General features: G+C 42.8%; 1 protein-coding gene across 2 annotated transcripts in view; it reads right to left on the bottom strand.

Annotated features, from left to right (window-relative positions):
• The window catches only part of NCKAP5 (NCK associated protein 5), a 1,035,979-nt gene that overhangs the window by 118,274 nt on the left and 905,527 nt on the right, over nt 1-12,178 (bottom strand). For both annotated transcript variants that reach the window (XM_090279418.1, XM_090279420.1), the window contains one exon: nt 162-3,892. In XM_090279418.1, the coding sequence (XP_090135544.1) occupies nt 162-3,892 (3,731 nt within the window). The remainder of the gene's footprint in view (nt 1-161; nt 3,893-12,178) is intronic.

Here is a 12,178-nt window from a genome sequence, read left to right on the forward strand (position 1 = left end):
ATTGTTTAAATTTTGGCTAAGGTATAAAAAAATGCTATTATGCATTTCTACTTTTATGAAAAACATGCTTGGCTGGCATTTAATGATTAGGAAGCAAACAACTCTCCTTGTGAGTGAGGGGGCCCCCACCAGCATTACCACCCTCTCTGCCCAGGCGTTACCTGTTCAGAAGCTCGGTCATAAAGGTGTCTTTTGTTGCACATGGAACAGGACTAGGTCTATTTTTCGGTTCAAACTTCATTTGGTCGTAAATGTCGTGTGGTGTTTTCAGATTATTTTTGCTTTGTAAACCTCCGTCCGGACGATCAGCCAGCTCTGTATCCTTGTTAAGCTCATTTTCTATCTCACACTGGAGTTCAGGCTTCTTTTTCTCTTTTTTTCTTTCTGATTTTAACTGCTTATTTCCAAAGCTCAAACCTTTTGCATCTTTCTTTTCCACTTTGGTTTTGGAGATGTCCATTTTCCTGCTACTGAGAGCGGGAAGTCGACTCCTCCGAAAACCAAACCAGCTGGCAAAAGAAGGCCCAGGCCTCGGCTTTGCTTCCACAGACGTGGACTTTGTTTGCACTTGGCCCTTTTCCACATTCTCCTGAATGCACAACATGACCTTTTCTTCGATTGTGGGTGAGAGGGGGGCTTCTGGGCACACAGCGTTAGTCCTGCTATTAGAATTATCTGGAAAGATTCCAGAAGTTTCGAGCTTGGGGGTCCTGCTTGTTTCAAAGCTGCCTGGGCACTGTGTCCTCCCCGGACTCTGCAGGCCTCGTGGGCAGTCTGCCGGGCTGGGTGGGCACCTGCAGTGGTCCCTGCCTGGTTCCTCAGCTGCAGTCACACTAGGGCAGCCTCCCTGGGCATAGGCTTGCTGGTCTCCTGGTCCAGGTGGGGTGAGGGAACCTTCGGCTTTTGGAGGGATCCTCAGAGGCAACTTGCTAGGGCTTCCATGCCAGCTGTTGGAGCTGCCTGTGCTCCCCAGGGAGCCCTGCCTCGAGGGGGCATGTCCCAAGGGCTTCCCAGCACTGGGGAAGCTGTCAGATGTGGCGGCTGAAGGGGTCTTGCTGGGAGAGCCATCTGTGGAGGAGCTCTGCCGGGTCAGAGAATTGCCTCTATCTGCAGTGTTGGTTATAATCTGAGTTCGGACTTTGCCTGGCCCTTCCATGGGGGGTGTGGGGGGCTTCTCACCTGTGTGAGCACTAAAATTCTGGCTGCGGGCTTTAGCTCCATTCATGCCTAGAGCTGGTTTTAGATGTGGCTTGCTGGAGGAAAGAGATCTTTTTACAGACCTGTTTTCCACCCCATCCTTTCCGTCAGCCCCAGGGATGCGATTTTCCAAGGACTCTGGCATTGCTGCTTCCAGGGGAAGCCCTTCAGCCAAACTGTCTTGTGCTTGTAAACCCAGAGGAGTCACAGGTCTTTCGCCCACTGTGGCCTCGAGGCTTGTTGGATTTCCAGAATGTTCTGGCTTCGACTTGCTCACAGCTGCAGAACTTTTAGAGGCTTCATTGAGACTGTCTTTTTCGTGTTTCCCTGGCACTGTGGAACTCTTCCTGAGCAACTGGGGAGACTTCATGAGAACTTTGAGCCCAACTGGGAGGCGTGTTTTCAAACTTCTCTCATGAGTGTTCTGACAACCATGTGGGGCATTATGGCTTTTGGAGGATGGTGAGGGACTGTTAACCTGAGATGATGGTGACTCACTTACCCCTAAGAAGGAAGACTTGGGTGATGTGGAGACACTGTCATTCAATTGCCCTTTTCTTCCTGGAGATAGACTTTTGGAGGACGATATGTCCAGAGGTTCATGTGCTGAAGGACAATTCTTGGAAGTCTGTAACCCTGTGTCTGTTTGTGTGGTCCCCAGGGTTTGATGAGGTGGGGTTTTGGGGATACCTCTCTTTGGAGAGGCTTTTGGGAGCCCTGGGGCCATCAGGACAAATGGACTGGAGGGGGTATGAGCAGAGCATCTGGACTGAATCACTGTTTCTGTGGAGGGTAGAGGGTGAGTAAAGATGGGCTTTTTGAAGGCCACAGAAGGTTTCTTCACCTGCACTTCTGTTTGATTAGAAGAAATCATAGGAGCAGAGGATCCTTTCAGAGGGGGCGGTTTGAATACAGTCCTTGCTGTTTCATCAGAGACCCTGGTTTCAGGCTTGGTAGATGAAGGCGGTGGCAAATAGTCATAACTGGGCCTGATGAGTAGGGAGACTGACCTTCCTGGAGGGGGTGGGGGAGAAGGTGATTTCACTCCCACCGCTAGCCCAGGATCACAGTGTTTATCCCTCACGAGGGGTTCTCCATCATCACCAGGCTCAGTGAAGGGCTTTAACAGCAACTGGGATGCTGAAGTCTGACTCTTGGAGCACTGGACCCCATGCTTCCTGCTGGACATTCTAGAGCCATGTTTTGGAATGTGTGAATCTGGCTGTACATCCCAGAGGTGCACTGGGCCTTCAGTCCTCTTGAACCGGGAGAGTTTCCCAGGAGCTAAGGCTGGTGAGTTTTCAAGAGTCACTGGGCCAGACGAGGTGACTCTAGTGGAGGCTTCAGGTTCCATCATTTTTGATTTCTGAGGTGAAGACTTGCCCCTGGCAGGTATTTTTGTCAGACTTTGCTTCTGATAGGTACCCATGGACACTGAAGATCTAGAATTACTCTGGCACAACACATTATGCGTCGGTTTGGCCAGTTTTTGTCTCTGAGTACTTTGCATTGCTGTCCTGGGGCTGAAAGATTCAGCGGGTGCCTCAGCAAAATTATCTGCTCCGTCTTTTGGAATGTTTCTCTCAGTTTCCTCTTCAGGTCTCCTTATGAAAGTGTAGTCTCTCACAGCAGCCCCTGACTGTGAGTGAGCAATTCCCTGAGGTAAAGGTTCAGTGTGTTCTGCCTTGGGTCCAGTCGGGGCCTGATTGATGGAAATTTCATTTCTGGTAACAGTGACAACACCCGTCTGGTGAGAGCTGAATTCAATGGGTTCACCATCTTCTGCATCAAATATTACAGTAACACATTCTTCTGAAGAAGTCCTTTTGACAACCCTTTGCTGCTTTATGAAACTAAAGGTCTTTGGCCTACTCTCTAAGTGGATGGGCATTTGTTTTTCCTCCTCATCAGGAGACCCAAGTTGAGATGTTTCAAGTCCCATGAGGATGTCCAGATCCTCTGTTGACTTGTCGGTGTCAGCAGTCAATGATAAGTCTGAAGGACTTTTCTCATCACTGCTATCTATATGCAACTCATCCAAGGTTTCATTCTCATCAGTGTCTGAAAGCTGGAGATTGATGTGGCCCTGGCTGTGGGGACCCTTCTCTCTTTGCACCTGAGGCACCTGCACCATTGGGCACAGCTTCCTCTCCAAAGGACAGCTTCTGGCACAACTGCTCAGATTTTCTGGTCTTTCCCTGGGGTAAACTGAGGATGTGCCTTCTGAAAAGTGTTTTCCATTCAGGTCCCAGCCAAATAGACTGTCAGAAACACTATGGGTTAATTTACAACCATGCAGCCTGCAGGCCTGGTTTGGGAAGGCTTGCAATGCCAAGGAGGAAGCATCCTCATCAGCATCATCATGAGAATCTGTGTCATAAACAAACATCTTGCGGGGCTCCTTGCAGGGCCTCCCTCTGTCAGCTGCTTTGCAGGGTGAGTACTCCTTGAGGCTGTTACTCTTAATTCCTGGAGAGTATATTCCTTCATTTGAATTCATGCAGTCTTTATAACCCCATTTGGTTATTACTGATGGGGGCTCAAGTAACACTTTTCTCTTCTGTAGCTTTCTTAGTCCTTCCAAAATGTGGCTTTCCTTGATACGAGTTGGAGGTAGTTCGTCTGTGGGACTAGCAAAGCCACTTGGGAGTGAAGAATCAATACTTAGCCTTTTATCCCAGTTTTGTGATGATGGCTAGGAAAGAAAAGTAGATATCAGAAATGACAGAGTCATGTGAGTCACAAATTTATAAAAGGAAAAGTCCATCGCTGAACCTAATTTGTTCTAGTGGTTGATAAATATCACAATAAATGCATACATTAATTAATGCAAATTAATTCATGAGCAATATAGCAAATTTCTACTTTGCCAGGTCCTGAGCTAAACAGTATATGATTTAAAAAGTAGAGGTGTGTGAGTGAGTATGACCACGGCAAGAGTGTGGGAGTGTGCATGAAAAGGCCTGCCCGCCTGCAGGGCACTCAGGAGCGGGCAGCACTGACTCTCCCAGAGGAACAGCCACGGCTGCCGCAGCCCAACCCACCACTTCCGGCTGTGCAGACGATTCCAGGCAGCTATGTAGCTGCTCAGGAGCCATGAGCCCTGCCAGCAGAGAGGAACATCCAGAAAAGTGCCGGCTGCAGAAACAGCATGGCAGGATCAGGCCCGCTTGAGGCTGAGAACTGGAGGGAGCAGGAAGTGCACTCCACCCCCTCCGCCATGTCATAGTAGCACTGCGGGACCCTTCCCAGCGCCATCTCGGAGGGATCCAGAGAGAAACTCTGTTTAAAACGGTCAGAGGCCCTGACAGGCTGTGGCCAGCGCTGATCAAGACTTAGTGATTTGGGGGGAGGGGGAGCACGTGGAGAAAAGACTCACCAGGGCTTGGTGCTACAGCATGGAGGCCACGCAGAAACTCTTAAAAGAGATGCTGAGGCGAGACTCAAGACTTGGTAAGGACCTGGTGCTCGCGTGTGCGAGAGTGTGCGCACAGCGGCCTGGCAAACTAAGAACTCGGAGGGATATAGTCACACTCAAAGGACTGTGGGAACCAGCCAAGCATGGCTGGCAACCAAGGGACTGTACAGAGTGGGATGTTCAGGCCGAGTCTCCAGTGAGAGAGCAGCAGGCTGGGGACTGGACGACCAGGAGCTGAAGCCTGAGATTTGCTGTAGCCAGGCAGGTCTCCTCAAAGAAGGGTGAACCCAACCCCCACCTATAGGATTATGGGCTCTGCAGATCAGTGAGGCCAGGCTCAGGAGCTCCCAGCTGGGCGCATTTCCGCAGGGGAAAGAAGAAAAAGCTCTGAAAGGGCCCTTTACCAAACACTATGAGCTACACTGTTCCTTGGGATCTGTGCCAAGAGATTAGAGACAGGCTCAACAAGGGGTGTTCAGGGCCCTGCCCAGTTTCGGCACCTAGACAGAGCTGCCGTTCGCACCAAGCAAGAAAGAGCTGCCCCTTTGACATAGATTGGCTCCTCACAGGAAACGGACAGCTAATTCACCAGAAATCATTTGTAATTGAAAAGAATCTGGGACAGACCAAGACGCATGGGGGGGTGGAGGGGGTGGGGGGTGGAACACTCACACCATCTTCTGTGAAGACTGAACAGTTCCCCCTGGGGGTGACACAGGGTCCCCACTCTCCTGATCGCACCCCTCTGGAGGCAGGCAGAGAAGGTACTGGCGGTCCTCTCGGGTCATTAAATGAATCTTTCCTGAGTACTGGGCTGATGGAAAGCTGGCAGGGCAGAATAGCAGGGACCAGCCACACCAGAAGCAGACAGCCACAGACTATGGATCGCTTGTAGTCTCCAACAGGCTACCTACGGCCAGACTAGGACACCATCTGACATTACCGGGGCGGATCCAGAGAGGATAAACAGTGGTAAACACTGGATTCTACTGAGACAACTTCCACTGCCTCTTCTTCATGATTTGCATTCTTTCTTCTCCTGCATAGCTTTTTAATGTTCATTTCTTTTCCTTCAAGTTTGTGCCTATAATTTCACTAGTTTTTATATTTTAGTTTATTTCAAATCTCATATTTTACTCCTCCCTTCTTTTTTACTCCATTTTACCTTCTTCATTCTCCTTATTTTGTTTTAAATTTGACTTTTTCTCTTGCTACAACTTGTTTCTGTTCCACACTTTTACTATATACCCCTACTCTAGCCTCTGAAAAACATTTTTCTTGTCAATAGTCATCTCACACACTTTTTCCCATTCTCAAAATACCCTTATTCTTTCTCCACCTTTATCTATCTTTGCTTGTTGGTTGTTGATATGATGGTTGTTGTTGCATTTCTTCAATTTTATTTCTAGATCTTCACTATTTTTGTATTTCAAATATCAACTTTTAACGTTCTCCTCTCCTACTCCACTTTGCTTTCCTCCTGCCCTGTCTTCTTTATTTGTTTGTTTGTTTTAAATTTTATTTTTTCCTGGTTCACCCTGGTTTTCATTCCTCACTCTTTGCATTCAAAATCACTTCTCTTTCCTCTAGACATCTCCTAAGCTTTGCTTCTCTTTTTTCCTTCTTATTCCCATCCCACCCATATTAATCTTTGCTCATTTGTTGTTGATACTGCTTTGGTGGATCTTTTTCTCTGATTTGGATCCTATATTTTCCACTATACTTTTTCAAATTTGTGCTTAAACTCTGCCCTTTACATACTCCATTCTGCCTTCTTCTCTCCCTTTTTATTTATATATAAATTTTCTTTCTTTCTTTGCCTTGTTTCTATTCCCCACTCTTATTATTTCTCCTCCCTTGAACCTCTCAAAATCATTTTTATTTCAGTTAGTCATCTCATATTCCTTTTTCCTTTCTTAAAATAGTCTCAATCTCTTTACAACTTTGTTAACATTTGCTCATTTGCTGTTGATAGTGTGAATGTGGGTGAGAGTTATTTTTGTGGGTGTGGGCTTGTTTCCTGGGCTCTTTGGTTTTGTTATGGCAGCACTTGCACAACAGCATACAAGATGTGGTGGGTGGTGTGACTCTCAGTTAGCTAGTTGGAGGGAAAGATCCATCACAGAATGATCCAACAATAACCAATACCCAGTTACAACCAGAGACCTCACACAAGCAGCATAAAGGACATCCTAAGAGCATCCAGCTCAGGAGATCAAGGAGACGGCACCACAGAGTCTCACAGGTCTCACGGGTCTTCTACCACAGAAGGTCACACCATGAAGAGATGGAGTCAAAGCAGATCAACCTAACATGTAGAAACAAAGAAGTCTCACTTAAAATAGGAAGACAGATAAACAACCTCCTATTGAAAGGAAAGGAGGAATACCCAGAAAGAGTGATTAATGAAATCGAAGCAGGCAAACTATCAGACATTGAGTTCAAAATAATGGTTATAAGGATGCTCAAGGAGCTCAGTGAGAACTACAAAGAAGTCCAGGGAAGCTACAAGGAACTTAGTGTGAACCACACCGGCATGAAAAAGGACATAGAAAATAAATATCAATAACAGCAAGTAGGAAATGAAGATTACAATATCTGAAATGAATAACATAGTAGAAGAAATTAAAGCAGGCTAGATGAAGCAGAGGATTGAATCAACAAGCTAGAGGACAAGGTAGAAAAAAAAACCCTCCCAGACAGAGCAACAAAATGCAAAAAGACACAGAAAGAACAAACAGGTTGTAAGGGAGCACCAGGACAACATGAAACATAATAATATTCATAACACAGGGATATCAGAGGTGAATAAGAGAAGCAAGAGATAGAAAATTTGCTTGAAAATGTAATGACAAAAAACTTCCCTAACTTAATAAGGGAAAAAGTCAGGCAAGTCCAAGAAGCACAGAGGATCCCAATCAAGATGAACCCAAAGAGGCCCACTCCAAGACATATCATAATTAAAACAGTAAAATTTAAAGACAAAGAGAGAATCTTAGAAGCAGCAAGGGAGAAACAGCTAGTGACATACAAGGGAGCTCTGTTAAAGCTATCAGCTGATTTCTCAATAGGAACACTCCAAGTCAGAAGGGAATAGCAAGAAGTATTTCAAGTAATGAAAAGCAATGGCCTACAACCAAAACTATTCTATCTACCAAGGCTATCATTTAAAATGGAAGGCAAAATAAGGAGTTTTCCCAGGCCAAAAAAAGAAAAAAAATTAAAGGAGTACATCTTCACCAAATCAGCATTGTAAGAGATGCTAAAGTGACTGCTTTAAGAAGATGAAGAAAAAGAGAGAGAGAGAGAGAGAGAGGAACACAGATACAAAAGGGAAAATGGCAACAAATAAGTACCTATCAATAATAACCTTAAATGTAAATGGATTAAATGTTCCAATCAAAAGACAAAGGGTAGTTGAATGGATTAGACAACTGTAATAGAAAAATAGACCAACAAAAATCTTTAGTGGGAAAAAAAAGAAAAAAAATAAGACATAGGGTAGCTGAACAGATAAGAAAACATGACCCTCCTATATGCAATATACAAGAAGCCTAACTCAGAGCAAAAGACCTACAAAGACTGAAAATGAAGGAATATAAAAAAATATTCCAAGCAAACAGACATGAAAAAAAATGCTGTGGTAGCAATACTTATATTAGACAAAATAGATTTCAAAACAAAGGCCATAAAAAGAGACAAAGAAGGACACTATATAACACTTAAAGGAGGAATCCATGAAGAAGATATAATCCTTGTAAACATATTTGTACCCAACATAGTGGCACCTAAATATATAAGGAAAATCTTGGTGGACTTCAATAAAGATATCAACAGCAACACACTCATCATAGGGGATTTTAACACCCCATTGTCAACAATGGACAGATCTTCCAAGCAAAGAATCAACAAGGACATTGTAGCATTGAACAATACTCTAGATTAAATGGACTTAATTGACATACAAAGAACCTTCCACCTCAAAGAAGCAAAATACACATTCTTTTTAAATGCACATGGAACATTATCAAAGATAGATCACATTGTAGGACACAAAATAAGCCCCAACAAATTCAAGAGAATTGAAATTATATCAAGCATCTTCTCAGATCAAAATGGCTTGAAACTGGAAATCAACCTCAAGGGAAAAACTCAGAATTATTCAAATACATGGAGACTGAATAACATGCTATTAAATAATGAATAGATTAATGATGAGATCAAGAAAGAAATCAAAAAGTTTCTAGAAACAAATGAAAAAGAACACAACATCCCAAAACCTATGTGACACAGTAAAGGCAGTCCTCAGAGGGAAGTTCATAGCAATACAGGCCTACCTAAAGAAGACAGAAAAATCTCAAATGAACAACCTAACCCCACATCTACAAGAATTAGAGGAACAACAACAAAGCCCAGAGCAAGGAGAAGGAAGGAAATAATAAAAGGATCAATAAATCCAGGATCTGGTTCTTTGAGAAAATAAACAAAACTGACAAGCCTTTAACCAGATCCATCAAGAAAAAAAGAGAAAGGACCCAAATAAATAAAATCAGAAATGAAAGAGGAAATGTTACAACTGACACCACAGAAATACAAAAGATTGTAAGAAATTATTATGAATAATTGGACAACCTAAGCACAATGGACAAATTTCTAGAAACATATAAGTTTCCACAACTGAATCAAGAAGAAGCAGAAAGCCTGACTAGACCAATTACAATTTGTGAAATTGGAGCAGTAATACAAAACTGGCACACAAAAACTTTGGACCAGATGACTTCATGGGCAAATTCTACCAAACATTTAAAGAAGAACTAACTCCTATCTTTCTCAAACTATTCCAAAATAATTCAAAAATAGGGAAGCCTCCTAAACTCTGTTACAAGGCCAGTATTATCCTAATTCTAAAACCAGGTAAAGATACAACAAAGAAAGAAAACTACAGGCCAATATTTCTGATGAACATAGATGCTAAAATCCTCAACAAAATATTGGCAATCTGGATTCAACAAGGATCATACACCATGATTAAGTGGGATTCATCCCAGTGATGGAAAGACTGTACCTATTTGAAAATCAATAAACATAATACACCACATAAAAAAAATGAAAGAAAAAATGAAAGACAAAAATCACATGATCATATCAATAGATGCTGAAAAAGCATTCATAAAGTAGGGCACCCATTTATAATAAAAATGCTCAGCAAAATGGGAATAGAGGGACCATGCCTCAACATAATAAAGGCCATATACAAGAAACTAACAGTTCTTGCTGGTGTGGCTCAGTGGATTGTGTGGTAGTCTGTGAACCAAAGGGTTGCTGGTTCGATTCCCAGTCAGAGCACATGTCTGGGTTGCGGGCCAGGTCCCCAACTGGGGTGCACAAGAGGCAACCACACATTGATGTTTCTCTTCCTCTCTTTCTCCCTAAAAATAAATAAATAAAATCTTAAAAGAAAGAAAGAAAGAAAGAAAGAAAGAAAGGAAGGAAGAAAGAAAGAAAGAAACCATCAGCCAACATCATACTCAATGGGCAAAAACTAAAAGCTTTCCTATTAAGATCAGGAACAAGACAAGGGTGTCTGCTTTCACCACTTTTCTTCAACATAGCATTGGATGTTCTAGCCACACTGATCAGACAAGAAAAAGAAATAAAAGGCTCTGAACTTAGAAAAGAGGAAGTAAAACTGTCATTATTTGCAGGTGACATGATAATGTACAAAGAAAACCCTATAGTCTCCACTAGAAAACTACTCAACCTAATAAGTGAATTTGGCAAAATAGTGGTATATAAAGTCAATATTCAGAAATCGAAGGCAGTTTTGTACACCACCAACAAAATATAAGAGAAACAAATAAACAAAAATCCCATTTACTATAGCAACAAGAAAAATAAAGTACCTAGGAATAAACTTAACCAAGGACGTGAAAGACCTATACTTAGAAAAGTGCATTTCTGCAGTACTTTTGAACTGACTGTGGCTTTGTGTATTGCCATAACATACACGGTTTAATAGAGGAATTGGGAATGCCAATCTATAATGCAACTGAATGGCAACTGTTCATCGATAGCTCAAAGCAGAGCTTGAAGTGTGTCCTCCTCCACAATGGCAATTTATTTGGTGCAGTCCCAATTGGCCATTCAGTTTGTTTTTGTGAAGACTATGAAGATATAAAGAGAGTCACTGGTCTGTTGCAATATCACAAGTACAATTGGATCATCTGTGTTGACCTTCAAATGGTCTGCTTCCTTCTTGGTCAGCAATGCGGATACACCAAGTATCCCTATTTTCTGTGTATGTGGGACAGCAGAGCTTATGAGAAGCATTGGGTGGAGTTGAACTGGCTTCCAAGATTTGACCTTAAACCTGGTGATCCAAACATTCTACATGAGCCACTTGCTGACAGAAAGAATATTATATTCCCACTTCTACACATAAAGCTGGATCTCATGAAGCAATTTGTTAAAGCTTTGCCAAATGAAGGAGACTGTTTCCAGTATCTTATTTTGGCATTTCCTAGCCTGTCATTTAAAAGGTAAAGTACCTTAATATATATGTTTGGTAGCATAACTTTACTACAATATATAGCATTTATATGAATAAAATAAATCTAAATAAGCAGTATATTCAGGTGATTTTTTCTTTATTTTTTCTTTGTATGTATATTTTGTATGATTTTTGGGACAAAGGGAGGGTGTCCTGTACCTTAAAAAGTTGACGTGATAGAGAAAACTGAGGTCATTTTGGATTCAGATGCCAAAAGTTAGTAAAAAACAAGTGTCAGATCTAACTCAACAAAAACTGTGCTCCCCAGTGTAAGAGGAACCTAATGAACAAAACAACAAAGAAGCAAAATAAAACCAGAGACAAGGAGACAAGGAAACAAGGAACAGAATTACAGTGACCAGAGAGGAGAGGGGAGGGGGATAATGGTGAAAAGAACGAGAAGGGACTAGTCAAGAACATGTATAAATGACCCATGAACATGGACAACGGGATTGGCTGTGGGAGTGTGGGGAGGGCTGGGTGAAAGAGGGCAAAGGGGGAAACATTGGGACAACTGTCATAGAATAACAATAAAATGTTTATTAAAAAAGAAGAAGTAGAGAATAAGGACCTGCCCTCAGGAAACATGCACCCTGGCCCTGGTTGGTGTGGCTCAGTTGGCTGGAGCATCTTGCTGTAACTGAAACGTTGTGGGTTTGATTCCCAGCTGGGGCACATGCCTGGGTTGTGGGTTTGATCCTCAGTCCAAGTGTGTAAGATCCCTTGTCTGGGCGCATATGGGAGGCAACAAATTGATGCTTCCCTCTCACATCGATGTTTCTCTTTCTCCCTTCCTTTCTACCTTCCTCTCTCTAAAAGCAAGGAAAAATGTCCTTGCATGAGGATAAAATAAGTAAATAAAAGAAGCATGTGCCCAGCAGAGGAGAATACTTGAGCACAAATAACTGAAAGTGAATGGCATAGATGAGAAGTACAAATGCTGTAGGTACTCCAGAAATTCAAAGGGAGACCATACTTCTGATTGGAAAAAACATGAAAACCATATAAGGAAA

This window comes from Furipterus horrens, unplaced genomic scaffold, assembly GCF_987537825.1.
Source record: "Furipterus horrens unplaced genomic scaffold, mFurHor1.1.pri manual_scaffold_1, whole genome shotgun sequence".
Taxonomy (NCBI): Eukaryota; Metazoa; Chordata; class Mammalia; order Chiroptera; family Furipteridae; genus Furipterus; species Furipterus horrens.